Source organism: Acipenser ruthenus, chromosome 5 (assembly GCF_902713425.1).
Source record: "Acipenser ruthenus chromosome 5, fAciRut3.2 maternal haplotype, whole genome shotgun sequence".
NCBI lineage: Eukaryota > Metazoa > Chordata > Actinopteri > Acipenseriformes > Acipenseridae > Acipenser > Acipenser ruthenus.
The window spans coordinates 10,965,104-10,982,560 of NC_081193.1; the positions used below are offsets into that span (position 1 = coordinate 10,965,104).

General features: G+C 36.6%; 1 protein-coding gene across 1 annotated transcript in view; it reads right to left on the reverse strand.

The window, feature by feature from the left end:
- Nucleotides 1–17,457, reverse strand: part of nbas (NBAS subunit of NRZ tethering complex) — a 220,453-nt gene that overhangs the window by 20,243 nt on the left and 182,753 nt on the right. The window contains exons 49-51 of the mRNA XM_034004808.3: nucleotides 12,491–12,630; nucleotides 6,158–6,302; nucleotides 5,307–5,438 (exon numbers count right to left, since the gene is read on the reverse strand). Coding sequence (XP_033860699.3) covers nucleotides 5,307–5,438; nucleotides 6,158–6,302; nucleotides 12,491–12,630 — 417 coding nt within the window. The remainder of the gene's footprint in view (nucleotides 1–5,306; nucleotides 5,439–6,157; nucleotides 6,303–12,490; nucleotides 12,631–17,457) is intronic.

Below are 17,457 nucleotides of genomic sequence, written 5' to 3' on the forward strand. Positions count from 1 at the left end.
CTATGAAGAGGTATGTGAAAAATACAGCGAACAAGGGGTGGCGTGCTGGAGATGCAGTACTGAGTGTCCTGTTGATATGCAGTGCCTTTTAAACCTGTTTTACTGTGAAAAAAAATACTTTTAAACAGCGCGTCTAAAATAAACTGCGCATGTGAAAATAATCTGGACCTGATGCGCCTGAGACTCGTTGAATAAATGGACCGCTAAGGGATAAAAGTCAAATGAAAAACTAGCTTATAACTCCCTAGAGTGCAGATAGGGCCATGGTTACTATGGAACACATATAGTAACCCATATATGCTTTATCAAAGAATGTCTATTCATATGTTGTGCTTGGCCCCTGGGCATTACTGCTTGCAGCTATATTTATTATTATTATTATTATTATTATTATTATTATTATTATTATTATTAATAATAATCTGGATGAACCTGCAAGCGTACCAAACAAACAAATGTGAATGGACTTTAAAAGAAACTCAAGTTTGACTGAATTTTTCTGGTGTGAAACGAACAGAAGCAAAGTTGAAAAAAAATTGTTGTTCACTTGCAAGTGAACTAGGTGTGAAAGTGCCCTTAATATGAAATATGAAAGGAGCAATACAGTTTCCATAGATGTCCTGGAGGTCACACAAGAGTCAGATTTTCCTTAGGCTTCTCAAGCTAATATCACACTTTGATAAAGATGCAAAAAACACACCTCTAAACCCTTGTTTAGAGCAGGAAATTACACAGTTTGGTGTTATGTGTGGGGCGTTCACAAGATTAGAGCAGTAACCTAATTCTCCTGTTTCATCAGCCTGCCCTCTTTTCCATTTCATTATGAGAAATAGTATGCTAAAGGGGAACTTGTAAATGCTACATTCTACCATTAATGGAAACCAGTTTTATCATACTAAATGGGAGGGTAAGCTGAAGTTTAGTACAACACAACTTAAATGAGCATGCATCTGAAATGTGGCACTGCCATCTAAACATGTAGAACAAGCCTTTAAAAAGTCAGAAGAATATCTTGATTTATGAAGGTTTAATATTTGTAAGAAGAATAACTTTAAAAATCTAAACAAAAACTATTTTTCATTACCACATTGTTACCTTCATCAATGTGTGGGAGTAAAACACAAACTGTGAATTCACAGTCAAATCAATTAAAACATTTGTTTATCTCATTACATGAAAACACTACTGTTTTCCTCCAGTGCTTATTATAAACATTAGGACAATTACAACCTGATTTCTTGAGTAATGAGAAGCGATTTTTCAATATCCCAATTAAAGTTTATGGTCTATAGCATCAACATTTTCATTTACTGTCATTTAGGATCTGCATAAGGAATAGTGTACAAACTGTACTCTACTTATATATGTCACCCTTAAAAGTCAATAAATAGGATCACACTATGATTTCCCAGACCCATCAATGGTTAACTTCATCCTTGATTTATTAGCAACATGTATTTATGTATTTCAAATTGTGCTCAGTATGATCATGTTTTTCTGGTGTTGTGCGTGGGGCGTTTGCAATTTTTTTTATTTTATATTTCAGTTGCCTTGGTACAGGTGGAGCAAGAATGAGAAAATATTTCTCACCTCTTCAGACAGCACCTGTAGAACTCCTCTTTTCCCTCTGGACAATTTATCACTCTTCCTTAATGCGCTTTACTTGCACTTATCTGCTCCCTATTTTACTGCATTTAATCCTGTACTTTAGAGTACTGTACTGTAATCTGCTACAAGTGTTATTCAATCTGTAGTATTTTGCATTTAATCGTATCCTGATGTAACTATCACTGACACTTATCTGCTCCGATATTGATTTGTATTTTGTCATATACTTGTACTTACTAGAACTGAAGTCATTGTATTTTATCTTGCTCTTAATTGTATTAATACTTTTATTAATATTAGTACTGGATTCTTGAAATGTATTTGTTTACGACTGTATGTCACCCTGGATAAGGGCGTCTACTAAGACATACATACGTAAATAAATAAATAAATAAATAAATAAATAAATAAATAAATAAATAAAAATAATATAATAATAAACATTTAACCTACAAAAGAAGCCACACAAAATACTTTCAGTGCGGCACACACAAGGCAAGAGCTCTTGAACTTGAGCTAATCATCCACTTGTTTGGGCTTATTTGCAATACTAAGCATAATAAGCATAATATTGTAAATATTTATTTTAAGCACAAAGTTGACATTTTCTTGATTTTTCACTCTGTCTACAATGGGAATCAAATGTCTTGTTTTTCAAAAGAAGCTTGTTTAAACATGGTGTGTCTTTTATAATTCGCTGGATCACCATGTTTGTCTCCCTCAACCTCAGGTCACAAAGAAAATGCAGACGACAGACTGTAGTTACTGTAGTTACTGCGACGAGTATTTATTATGTCTACATGTTTTCTGCAGAGAATATGGCTTTCCAACGCCTTGTACTCTCTTGATCCATAATCAGGGGTTCACATAACTGGTACGCAGGTACTCCTAAGACTACACAAGCGTACTGTCAGTATATTTTTAACAGGAAAGCATTTATAGTAAAGGCAGTGCTCACAGTTTGAAGGTGAGCTATACATGCAAATTTACGGATTATTCCAGGAGAGTGGGGGTCTACAGGCTTTGCCAACAATGTCCGCGATCAACCCCAGCCACCGACCCGTCGCTCGCTGCACAAGTGAAACACAAAAGAAATATATATATATATGCATCTTAATTTTTCGCCAGCACCTTCCTTTTGTTCCATTGTTTTTGCCATTTTCTGCAATGTGAACTATAGAACTGCACCATAACTGTTTAATTCACAGTACTTGTGTGTGAACTAATGAAAAAGCAACTTGCCAAGACAGCCATGTGCAAGCACCAAAGGGGTACGTAATGTAAAAACCGTTAATGAAAGGTGCCTTTTTTTTTTTTACATAAAACAAAAAAAGAAATAATAAATAAATAAATAAAAATACAAACCTCACCAACTGTCACAAATGTGTTAATAGCTTAAAATAATTAAATATTAAACAAAACAAAGCAAAAAATACAACATCAGGAAAAAAATTGGCCCCCCAGATCTGCAAATCAATAGCCCCGGGGGCATGAGTAAAAGCGTTGATTTTTCATCTCTGATAAAGAAAAGTCAAGGCATGTTGCTCAAGGAAATGTACCTCTTATTAGGCAGCAATCCCAATCACCACAGCTTTACAGTCTGATCAGAGCCTTTGTATAAAGCCCCGGCCCTTACAGCAATGTTGCTAGGAGACAGCAACACAAGTAGAGAGAGGAGCTTCCACAGCAGCAGGCTTTTAGGGAGCTCAGCCCACTAAACACAGGGCCAGTTTTATACTCATTGCTGTCTTATTTTGTTACAGGTATTGTAATGAGCGACACGCAGAAACTGTCCTGAGTTATGTATATAACATAATGTCAGCATTATGGGCAGCAGTGTGGAGTAGTGGGTAGGGCACTGGACTCTTGACCGGAGGGTCGTGAGGTTCAAGCCCAGATGGGGGACACTGCTGCTGTACCCTTGAGCAAGGTACTTTACCTAGATTGCTCCAGTAAAAACCCAACTGTATAAATGGGGAATTGTATGTAAAAATAATGTGATATCTTGTAACAATTGTAAGTCGCCCTGGATAAGGGTGTCTGCTAAGAAATAAATAATAATAATAATAATAATATCAATGACTGGTCGGAAACACTGAGAACCGGGAAGAAAAACAACACACCAGTGTCTCAGCCTCATACAAAGTAATGAAGAATTCCCATTTCACAGGCACCCAGTCGTGTCGTGCTATTGCTTACTTAATCACACACCCTGTTGCATCTTAATGCTTAATTTACCCTTTGTGGAATATCATAGAATATGTTCTACAGTCTTCAAGTGTAAGGATGATAATTGTGTGGTTTACACACAAGACATCTGGTGCATATTGCTAATTATAGTATGTTTCTATATAATCATACATTTTATTCAAGGCAAGCACATTGTTAACTGTGGGGGTATTGTTGTGACTTCTTTGGGTGACAGTGATGAGGCACACAGATCCATGCAAAACTGTAGTATTTTTAAGTCTTTCAAGTTATATATATATATATATATATATATATATATATATATATATATATATATATATATAAAAACGAACACCATATTTAATTAATTTGTAACATCCAAAGACGTGGACGTGGACATTACTATGAAGTAATTACTGCATTGCGGTAGTCAGGTGTCCTAAAGCACATTCACCCAACTGTATTTCTGTTGCATTTTAAAGGAAACATTCAATTAAAGATCTAGGAATCAATTTTTAGATATGTGTGATGTTTTTAACTATACATGCAACAATAAACTGTTAAGATCTTGTTTAATACCACTCAGTCTGTTTTTTTTTACTAAATACCTTGGTATCTGAATAGATAATCATTCACTCTTCAAATAGATGCACATTTTTCACAAGTGCAGTGATACCCTAAAATGTATGCATTTTCAAGGAATGACAAACAGCTGGGGAAGGGGTATTGTTTTCTCATTTAATCCCAATCAAACCCCTTGATCAATTAATCTTGGGCTCCCTTAATAGATAAAAATGTGATCCATTTACAAGCCATACAGAATGAGGGTTACATTTTTGTTCCTTACTTTATCTAAAAAAAATGTGTTTCTGCAATGGTGGCTGCCAAGACTGGCTTTTTTTTTTAATCTTTACCCTACATCTTTTTCTGGCAGGTGGTTATACTCCAAGCTTCACTTTGAAGATTTCAAATCCTTCCTCAGCATGTCAACTGGTTTCAATTTGGCTGTCCTGGAGTCTAAGATTGGGTTGATTACTTTAACATGTCCCAAGCATGTTGTGGAAAATGGCCCATATAAATCAAACCTGGGCGCACAGCAATGATTCAATTTGTATCTTGGAGTTGGATATTTTATTTCTTTGTAGAAATCTGTATTGTAAGTGCACTGTAATACCTAATCCACTATTAGTAACAGAAACGCATACACTGAAAATAGAAATTTGGGGGGGTGGAGGGGAATCAAAGGTGTCATACTTCCAACCCCTTTGCCAGTACTGTGCTATGATTTATATTAATATTTACAAACTGTAACCATTTATTTTTTAAATCTTTACATGGCATGAATATGTACATCATTATTATAGGGTCTTGTTCAAATAACCATACAATGTTTTCATCAAATATCTTTTGAGATAAGACTGCAGAGGATTTTCCTCTTTGCCGAGTTCAAGATAAAAACATGTTCATTTCAATAGCAGATAAGAGGTGTTTAATTTAACAGAACCTACTGTATGGATGTTGCTTATCTGCTCCAGTGTCAGTGTCTGCAATTGTTCATCTTTACTTTCCACCAGGAGTTTCAATGCAGGAAGAAGCACACGGTACTGATCCAGCAGGAGAGCGGATATCTGCCTAATACACTGCAGGGAAAGAAAGATGAGATAAGGAAATGTGATATTCTGCACTCTTAGCAGTAAGACTTACTTCAGTTGTTCATGTTGGCATTAGCTGTAAAGTGTCTTGTTCAAGGGATGCTTACATTTTTTTTTTTTCAATTTGCAAGATCTTCTTTTTTTACAATATATATAAAAATAGCTCAGAAATTGAATTAACTCAATATGCTAAAAACCGAAAAAGAAAAACTGAAACATATTGTTGATCCTCTATTTCCACCTTTAAGAGATGTTGTAAAAAAAAAAAAATATATATAAGGTTGTGTTAAAACTACAGTATTAAATGATATATTGTACAGCTATGGCCAAAAGTTTAGCATCACCCAACATAATTAAGTAATTTTGCTTCATAAAGTTGAGTGAAACTTGCTGAATAATGTTACGTTAACTTATTGAACTATTTTATGTTTGGCATGCATTGCTGAATTTCATTTGTGAAAAAATGAATTAGCTCTCTTCAAGTTGTCTCAAAGACTCTGCCCTAAAACAATGAATAACTTTCTCTCTTCGAGGAAGAGAGACTTCTGCAGCAGAGAATATGCGACTATCAGCAGACCAGTGCTTTGTTTTAAAACAGTGATTAAAACAAAGATAAATATAGCACATAGCTATATTTATTCCTGATAGCCGAGGTTCTTCTGTAAATGGGCCGCATGTTAAGTAAGAATAAAACAAGGCCAGCCTACCTCAACAGGCAGCTTGTGTTTTGTGTTATAGAGAGAACGGCACATGTTCAGCACTTCGTTTCCCACGTTGCCTTTCTGCTCCGTGGCACACTTGGACAACATGGCTGCTGCTAGTTTCACCCAGGGGTTCCCCACTGTGTTCAAGCTGAAAAACACAGGATGCAGATATTATAATCATTTCTGGAATTAAACTGTTCTGTTTTTCACAAAAGCCTGTAGTACTTTTGTTTTTAAGAAGTCATTCAATAATAATATTGGAGAGGTTTTATATCAGAAAAGTGATGATAATAATAATAATAATAATAATAATAAGCAATACACTACATAACAATACATTGTTAACATGCCATTTGTATAAATAGACATTTATATTTGATATATTGTAACATTATTTTGAAATGTGATACGTAAAGTACAAATAATTTACCATGTGATTAATGGTTCTAGACCAGTTGCTGCAGAATAAATATTGTAACTACATCAAATACTTATGTAAAGGTTAAAAAAATAATAATAATCTTTAGGCCAAACTTGCTTTACATGACTTATATTAAGGTGTCAAGAAATAAGGCATTCAATGATTATTAATGCAAACATAGAGCCTTAACTGAATCAGTAACTCAGCTTACAATAAAATGTACATAACAAGCTAAGTGTGTTACAAAGTAAACTAAAAATGGGAGTTTCTTTTACTGTTATTCTCTTTGTCATTCTACACACCAAGTTCTTTGCAAATGGCTGGTTCAATGCTGTTCTGTTTCCTGCAGGTTTTTGCCAAAATTCATCGTCAGATAAACAGTTCTTCCCTTCATCCTGAAACCTAGTACATCCCACAAATGTTCAATGGGATTCAGATCTAGTGACTGTAGGGGCCAGCATTTCATCCAGTCCACTTTCTTTTCCATCAGCCAGCCTTGTACAAGTTTAGATCTGTGTTTCAGACCCCAATCTTGTTGGAACAGAAACGTTCTTACATTTAAATTCCTAGCTGACTTCTTCAGATTCCCCTGTAGAATATCCCTGTACATTTTCCATTTACGTTGCCTTCTAGAAGTACAAGCTCACCAACATCTGAAGCTGCCATATCACCCCACAATTTAATGGTTTCATGGTGGGCTGCAGACACTCTAAGCCAAACAAATTAAACTGGGTCTCATCTGACCAAATGACTTTGCTGAAAAAAGCGTCTGTCTTCTGGAGGCATTTTCTGGCAAAAGCTAATCTTTTCATCTAAGGGAGAACATGCTAACATAGACTGCGCCGATGAGGGGCTTCTTTTTAGCAACCTGCCCATTGAATCCCTTCTCTTTCATTCTCTCTCTTACTGTTTGCACTGACACCTTACACCATATTCTAACTCCTGTACAGTATCTGAAGCACTCACTTATCTGTTTCTGCTGACCTTGGCAACAATGGCATGGTTTTTTTGCTCTGTGGGGATTCTTTTCCTCCCTTTGCCTTTCAGTTGCTCACTTTCTTGTTTTTTTTGTATTTCTAAATGTCTGGTGTGGTATTGTCAGATGTGTTTCTATTTCTCTTTGGCTGTAACCTTCATTGGATAAGGTTACTGCTTGCACGCAGACATCAGAAGAGTAAACTGCTCTTTTCACCATTTTGAGGCAAAATGACAAATTATTATTAAAATTCAGGGACATTTATACTAACCAGTGTGCTTTTTATTTGCATAATATCAATTAACACCTGGCTAATTGTTTTGAGACTGCCTGAATAATTGTTTGAGCACATCTGGCATAACATGTTTGCTTAAATAAATTATTATAGGAAACATGTTTAAAAATGTATTTACAAGTTGCCTTAATATATACAAAACACAAATAAATAGTTTTTTCTTTGCAATATTCAAATTCAGTATAAAAGATTACCAAAAAAATAAAAAGAAATGTGGCAATAGTAGGTGTGGTGACAGCAGGTTGGCAAACTCATACAAGCTTTCCTTACTGGGATGCTTAAAGTAGAGGCACTTGTGTTAAAGAAGCAGATCTAATTAACAATTTACTAAATTACACCGTGTAACAATTATTTTTTTTGTTCCTGGGTAGTAAGTGTTATTTCCTAATTGCTTATGCCTCAAAAGTATAGAAAATGGCTATTATTACCCACAAACTTTGCTTTTGTGACCAGGACAGTGATATTTTGAAATGTACCTATTTTTCAGAACATTCCAGATAGATTCAGTGCTGAGTAAACTTGGAGTAACTTCTAGAACTTTCCAGTAATATAAATAGTAGTATAAATACAGGGGCCTTAAGCCCACCAGTTCAGTTTAGTTCCAGCTGCCTAAGTGGATACATATCTGCATTTTTCTGAGATGGCATCAAGGTCATAGGAGACTTCAAAATGGTGGCATTCCTGATGGGTCTCCAAGGCGGTATTACCAAGTTTCCCTGCTATCTTTGCCTTTGGGACAGCAGGGACACCAAGGCGCACTATCACAGGCGGGACTGGCCACAGCGGACCGAGTTCTCTGTGGGGAGGAACAACGTCAAGTGGGAGCCACTGGTGGACCCCCGGAAGGTGCTGATGCCACCACTGCACATCAAATTGGGCCTTATGAAACAATATGTCAGAGCTCTAGATAAGGAGTCGGCAGCCTTCAAGTACCTTCAAGACTTCTTCCCTAAGCTGTCTGAGGCAAAGGTCAAAGCCGGTGTCTTCGTCGGACCACAGATAAAGAAGATCCTGGAGTGCAATGAATTCCCCAAGAAGCTCACTAGTAAGGAGAAAGCGGCTTGGAACAGCTTTGTCGCAGTGGTTCGGGGCTTCCTGGGCAATCACAAGGCCGAAAACTATGTGGAGCTGGTTGAGACTCTGGTGAAGAACTACGGCACAATGGGCTGTAGGATGTCCCTCAAAGTCCATATTCTTGATGCTCATCTTGATAAATTCAAGGAGAACATGGGAGCATACTCAGAGGAGCAAGGCGAGCACTTCCACCAGGATATACTGGACTTTGAACGCCGCTACCAAGGACAGTATAACGAGAACATGATGGGAGACTACATTTGGGGGCTGATTCGTGAAAGTGATTTACAGTATAATCATAAATCTCGAAAAAATACTCGCTTCTAAATCTTTTGTAGTCATTTTTGTATTACTTTAGTATAAATACATGTTAATTTGGATTCATATGTTGTTTTTTTCTGACTTTATGTGAACAAAAAGACACAAATTCGCCCGTTTTCTCATTGGAAATAGGTAAATTTCAAAATATCACTGTCCTGGTCACAAAAGCAAAGTTTGTGGGGAATAATAGCCATTTTCTATACTTTTGAGGCATAAGCAATTAGGAAATAACACTTACTACCCAGGAACAAAAATTGTGTTACATAGTGTTACCAATTAAATTGTTTTTGAAGCCATTCATTTTAGAGCATAACACTGTCAAACTACTGTTACCATATTTAGTACAATTATAATAATCAATACATCAGGAACACATGGATGATTCTTTTAATGATTGTTCACAGTTCTCTTCGTGAACCTAAAGGTATAGATGCAAATAGATGAAGTATGGAAGTTGATAACACTGATAAAATACAGTTCACATATGTTGTATGAAAATCACTTCCAAATTTACATTGTAAGAGACTTGAGTAATGTACAGAGATTGGTCAAACAAAGCACCTGCCATAACACTGACAGTTGACTGTCATCAGTAATTTGTGCTGTCTGTGACACCTAAGTACCTGCTAACATAGATCTCACCAACAGACCTCTAATATCTGTGAGATCTGCTGTCATGACTGAAACTGACAGGAATGTGCAGCTTTTATTACTATACGTAATACAAGCCAGAGAGAACGCGAGAAAGAGGAACATATCGAACTAAGCTAAACCATTGCTATCAGGCTGGCTGCAACCCGTACGCTAAAACGATAACATGCCGGAGTGGCTGGCCTTTGTTTAGTTTGTGTTGCAGGATAGTGTAGACTGGGAAGCTGCAACCACGGAGCCAGCACCCAAATCCTGGAGCACCACCCCTGCATAGCACTGCGAACCCAGATTTACACCCGGAGCACTTTTCTGTGCACATGGGTTTGTATATGATACTGTGTTATTATTTGGTGGGTTGTAATTGCAGAATAGTGCAGACTTGGGAGCTGCCGCCACTAAGCCAGCACCCCCCCCCCCCCCCCCCCGGGTAAAAGAAAATACGCTAAAATAGTTTCAATTTAACATCATTTTTTCTTTTTTTTAGCATTGCACAGTATGTGTAATGCAGCAGCATGATTTGTTTTGTGTTACCAGTAGCCTATAGGCCAAAGTAAAAAGAAAGTGCGCTGGTTATTCACTTGATTTTACTACTGTGCTGTACAGCTACGGCCAAATGTTTTGCATCACAGAGTATTTTAGGATTGAAGCATAACTAAAAAAAAACAAAAAAAAACAAACAAATAAAAGCAACAATATGAACATAATTTTAATCTTTTTATTTTACATTATATAATCAAAGAAATTACATATTGATATTGCAAAAGCTTACCGGAAGCCATAACAATACAACAGGATTTAATGTTAGATTTCTAAATGTAAATGTTTTTAATTTTTGTCCGGTTTTCATTAAGTATATGGAAAACGACAAAGCGGTATGTAATTCCATGTGTTAACCTAACATTATTCAGCAGGTTTCATTCAACTTTATGAAGCAAAATGTGATAATTCTATAGGGTGATGAAAACATTTGGCCATATCTGTATGCCTAATGTGCAGATTTATATTGTTACAAAGGCTAATGTAATTTGTACTGAGAAAACACTAATGTTACACATTTTAAATAAATGTGTGTGTATGTGTGTGTGTGTGTGTGTGGCAGTGTGGAAGCCCTGCCAGTGTTTGTGTGGGGAACATTGGGTTGGCAGAGAGGGGGTTAATGGGTGTTAGTAAGGATTAGTAGAATTAATGTTGGTGTCAGAGGGTCCGTGTTGCGTGCTCCGTGCTGTGCTGGCTCGTCTTTTTACATTAGTGTGTTTTTGTAAACCCTTTTGCTTTGGCCCTTGTGCCGTCTATCTGCTTAAGTGTGTTTTGTCAAGTGTTTTGTCCGTGTTATTTGTTAAATAAAGAGTGCATTGGTGCATTTACTTGCAGCTTTTTGAATCCGAGTCTCACTCCCTGCAAATACCATCTGGGCTGTGACGCTACCGCACCACAGTGTGTGCAATTTATTTGTACTTTTTTTAACCCGACGTCTTGATATTTCGAACAACCTGTCTCCAGACATGTCCAGTAGCCATAAGGTGATGGTGTAAACAGACGGTGTATGCCACTGACGTCTTAAGTAGGGAACACAGCTCACAATTGGTTAGATACAATCTCTCGGTAACAATCCGTGACAGAAAATCACATCTGAACCCATTACTGGCCGGAAAAAATAACCAGGCAGTAGTTTTATAAATCGTGTGTTAAATACAGCCCAGTAGTTTTTTTTAATGGCTGGAAATTACCACCATCTTTTATGAATATGGCCAAAAATGTTTTGTTTGTTAGGTGCATGCTATCTCTTTGGATTGCTTCATATCAGAGGAAACTTGGTACATATGATAGTGTGCTTCTTACTGAGCACCCTATCCAGGAAAAAAAAAACTAACCAAAAAAACAAGATTTTATTCAGTATTGGAAAGTTTGACCTCTACTATCCATGGTTTATTTAGAGTTTCCATTTGAGAAGCAGCTGTTTACATTATCGAAATGGCGTTTAAAGTCTAAAGGTGTTTCTCCGCAAAGACAATGATATATTAAATCACATAGATTACCATCTTTTATACCCTGCAACTTGAAGGTTCTGCATTTCATTCCTAAGCTAAACAAATAGTGTGTCCCAAAGGCAGAGATGTTTTAGATTTATACCATATCTTCATTGAAGTTTATTGTTTATTTATTGTGCTGCAATTGAACAGAATCTAATTACCCTCACATTAATTTGGTCTGAGCAACAGAAGGTTTAGTCAGATAACCAATCTCTGTAATTAAAATGCAAGGCAGGAAGAAGTAGTCACGGTTACAGAACTAACACAAAAATAAAAGACCATTACATTTTTTTTTTGTTTGTTAATTTAAGCACTACAAAATAGCCATATCCTTAATGTGCTTTAATAAAAGCATTCTGTATCTGAACATGAAATATAATGTTCACCTTTTTAATTACAAATGTGAATTATTAAGGACTATGAAATGGCCCAGTTTAGCCATTTTTTCCCCTATTGTCTTTTTAGTAGTCCTTTTCTTTCCTTTATGTTTTTCTGCCATTTTGTGGTCTAGGAGATGAAGCATACATTTCTATCTGTGTCTTTTTGGATTTTAATGAAAACCACTTACATAGTTTCACTCTTTACAGGGGGCCAGGCCTGCAGAAGTAGCACTAAGTGCTGGAACTCCACCTCACTGCTACTTGAGTTCAACAGCTCAACAAACAGCTGGTACCGCTTTTCATCCTTCTCTACATCACTGATTTCCAACTAAGGGGAAAAAAAGAAGAAAACAATGTTAGGGTTCTTGCCATTGTTATAGCTTTAAAATCACAGAGCTGCAACTTAGCACAGACAGGACACAACCCCCCAGACTGTGCAGGCTGCACACCATGCGGTTGTGGCTTTACCAGGTGAGCTACGCTGCTCATTAGATTCTTATGAATTAACTTGAAGATGGGGGTGGCTATATTTTTGGGAATACTTAGCTATCTAGTAAGCAAATGCCTTAAAGCAGGGGTCTACAATCCTGGTCCTGGAGGGCTGGTGTCCCTCCTGGTTTTTGTTCCAACTGTACCCTAAATGAATAAAATCACTGGGCCTTATTAAGAAGAGGTGTGCAGAACCCATAACTCGTACTCATAACTGTACTTGGAAACCAATGCTCGTACGAAAACATGTACTTGGATTTACTGGGATGGCATCACAGTAGTGGGCAAGGCTAAGACCAGAAGTGTCGTTATAAAGCATCTCTGGCCCAGATTTTCATTCAGAAAGTTACCCTACAGTGTTTTAATATAGATTTTTTGTCATTATTTTTTTTTTAAATTTGGAATCGCCAGTTATCCCCCCCCCCCCCCCCCCCGATTTTTCTCCCAATTTGGAATGCCAAATCATTCAACCCGGCTCACTGCTGCAACCCCCGCACTAACTCGGGAGAGACGAGGACGAGCACTCGTGTCAGCCATAACTTCTGTTCTTTGGCAGTTAAGATTTTTATTGTTGATATTTACCAGTATTTATGTACAGTCAACCCTCTTTATACCTCCAGGTAAGGGCCATGGGCAAAAACGGGCAATAAGCGAGGGTGGCGTTATAGTGAGGGTCAACAAAAAAAAAAAAAAAAAAAAAAATCACATCATCATCATCATCATTCAAATGTTTTATTTTTTTAGTTATACAATTACAGTATCTCCAGCCCATTTTAATATTTTATATATATATATATATATATATATATATATATATATATATATATATATATATATATATATAAACTACAGTACTAGTTCTTAACACAACAGTAGGTCTACTAGTGACATTTTTACCATCTTGTCCCATCTGTATGAAACATACATGGTTACTTTTGAGGAGCAGTTTATACTTAAAAAAAAAAAAAAAAAAAGAAAAAAAAAAAATCACTCATTCAATGTCAAATCACCCAAACAATTCCATAAAAACAAAAGGTACGATTTTTAGTTTTTTTTTTCTGTACTGTCATTTGAACTTTACTGTTTGTGGCATGACTGTAAGCCTGCTGAATACTATCCCCCTTTGAACGATGCAGAGACTATGTCACATTGGTCCCTCCTCCTCCCCTACTGGATTGGTTCTCTATCTCTAGACTTGAGATTTAGATTCAGAGTCACTGCCTTTAGAGCCACAAGATGATTTAATGCAAAATGTCCATATGCGTTACAAATACTCATTTGTACTCGTACTCTGACACACCCCTATTATTAATATAAGTCAATGTGTAGAATAATCCATTTTGCAAATGTAAGGATTTCTCAGACTTAAATTATTAAAAAGAATACCATATACAAACTCCCAGATTATGCCTAGAAACCTTACACATTTCCTTTATAAACCCCTTATGTGGGTTAGTTGAAATGGGAATAAGAGATTAAAAACACTAAGCTTTTTAATCATGCATACATCCACCAATGCACATCCTACCTGATGGTGTTTTTTTAAAGGGTGAACGTAGCGACTTAACTGGAAGAAATGTATAATTATCACTTTTTTGCCACATGCTCATGTGTCTTATGTGACTATGATTGAAAAGCTGGTCACTGAAGAAGTATGTCATTAAGCCATGCTCTTAAAATAATATACATTAATTCCACATGGCTAGATAATAGAAATCATTTGGATAACGGCAGACATCTCCAGATTTCTACATGAATTGTCAAGCAATCCCTGTAGCCATCCCTTTTACTTCCATAAATTAACTAATTTCTCTGGCACTGCTCTGCAATTTATCAGTTCAGGAAACTTGATGCATATAGAGGAATCAAAAACTCAAGACAAAATATTTAAAGGTCCCCATGTGTAATTTACTCATTTAATCCAAGTCAGAGAGCCGTACTAGCATTTTGCACAATTAATGATACATCTCTTCAATATAAAGCTACTAAATAAAATGTTATGTATGCAAGTAATTTTTTTTAATTATACAAGTTAGTGGTTAGTGGTAAATAGCAAATAAACCCTAACAAGGACCCTTTGTAGGAAATAAAAAGTCAGTTGGTGGTTTACAGTATGTGGATAAGTAATCAGCATGCCCCCTTTCTTAATTAAAATACACAGTTGGACTGTTTCCAAGTTCACAGAATTACTAAGGTAATACCTCCTGCAAATTTCAAAGGTATTTTGTAGAACAATGTACTGTAAACTTTCCAAGGCCTACTGTGTGTGGCGTGATCTTACAGCAAGGCTACTGCAGCCAGATATCTAATGAATTACAGGGTTCTCACCAGGAATCTTTTACAGCGTGGTAGGAGGAGCGGGGGGCGGGGAGGGGGCAGTGAAAGAAACGGAGATCCTCACAACCCCCTGCAGGCGAGGCAGGATAAGTCATGCACATGCTTCTGCTTTGTGGAAGTAGTTGTCAGCATATATAATATTCTATATCTATGGTTGTCAGTAGGTAGATGCAGAGTCTGAGTCACAGGATGACGTACTCCCTAGCAACGCATGGACACCATTCCACGGAGGGGAAACTAGATTTTTGCCATAGTTTTATCGTTTCTGTGAAACCTGTTTTTACCTTTCAAAACATTAAGAATGGCCTACGATTATGTGGATATAATTAGTGCTGTTTTTATTCTTCTTTCAAAAATAGCATAAATATTAGGTTTTCTAAACATATTTTTTTTAATTCACGTAGCCGACTGCATAGTAGCAGTTTCTGCATGTGAGTTGTATTGTATTATTTGTAGTTAAAATAATATAGGCTACTTATTGCTTACTAAAAAAAGCTATACTAATAACGTGCATCATCTCACATTTTAAATATTCTAATATTACTGTCAGCAGTCACAGGTGAAAGAACGTGGTAAAAAAAAAAACAACGTTTTTTTAAACACAGTAGTGGCTGTACAATCCTTCTAATATTATTAATCACATTAGTACAATCTTGTGTAACTAGAGCTGTAGTTGGTCAGGGGGACATTAATATTAACAAACACTAATAGCGCTGTCTACTGGCACAATTTTGCTTTACCGTTCTGCAGTGGAAAGAAAACCACGTCAGAGTCAAAATAATGTCAAGGATTATGCAATACATGAATATCTCTCCTATTCTCCTATTCAGAATCTAGGAAATCTGTAATGATGTTTTTTCACGTGGGACTAAGTTTGGCATTTATTAAATGGGAAATCAGAGTTATAGTGCAATTTAAATTTAATATTTATGTGTATTGTAAATGGTAGGGCCTGGCATTTAAACTTTTTAAAAGTCTTTTTGCCTTGCTGAAACAGTACGTTTATAACTTGTTTATAGTATTGTTAAGTGGCTAAAGTTTTTCAAGTATGGCTAAAAAATGTTAAGTTACTTTAGCCACAGTGGCTAACTAAATGAAAGTCTTCGAGGGAACGTAGTTATGATATAATAATAAAGATCTGCAACGGTGTTGGTTGTTACAGAGCTGTGTATCAGGGGCGCACCCAGGATCTAGTCTCATCCGTCAACAGGGGGGAATGTGCTAATAAAGTTCAGTGAAGTTCAATCTCGTCTCTGTGTCTCATACATTACACGCACCAAACTAAAGAACATGCTGTCACAACCAACCCATTGAAGAGTATTGAGAGTTGAAACAAGTATTTTAATTTTTTCTCACACAAAGGAATAATCAACAATGTTTCACAGGATTATTATTATTTTTTGGCCGTTACGCAAACTGAAAACACAGCATCATTTTTCCAGGTAACAGCATAACAGCCCGTTACGCTGAACAGCGCTGGTGAGAACCCTGAATTATAAAAAGGCCTCTTCACAATTTATGGATTTGGCACTAGGAATGTTGTCAGTTAGCAATGCATGTATAATTAGGATACAGTTTGTGAAACAATGAAAACCTAATATATACACTCTTCAAGGACAGAGTTAAGGGGCGTTCACACCGGACGCGGCACAGCAGTAGCAATTGTTTTCAGTGAAGGCAGTCACGTGCAGCAGCAGAGTGAAGCGGCACTCAGGCGGCACAGCAGAGCAGCGCGCAGGAGATAAAATATTTTCAACTTTCGCCACGCCGTGATGTAAACTACCAGCAACCAATTAGGGGAAAGTAGGAGGCTCCTTTGCGAGGAAGAAATAAAAAATAAATAGAAAAATAAAATGGAGGAAAGCTTTGTGGTTCTGATTTCAGATTTCAGAGTTGTATAATACAACATTAAGTAGGTTTGAAATCTGCCTTCATCAAACCGGAGCTCCTGTATGAGCCGATGATATTCGGCGTACCTTTTTCTTTTCTGGAGGATGTCATGGACCCACAGCGATCTTACATTTTTTTTTCTTTCTCCGGTAGAGCAGGGCGATCGCAATTATCTTTTTTTGTTTGCTGTTCATTGTTCCAGGTGTTGTGTTGTCAGATGTACAGTATCACTGATTGTTGCCGCTTTTACAGTTTCCCCCCAAAAAGTTTGATATTATGGGATGGCAGTAGTTGCATTTTTTAATAGTGTATAAGATAATGCTCAATAATATCAATGTATAATGATGCCTTAATTCACACTCTCTTTGCCTATATCCAGCAAACCAGACAAAACTCAAAAAGAAAAATAAAATATTTCAATGTTTAAAAGCAACATGTT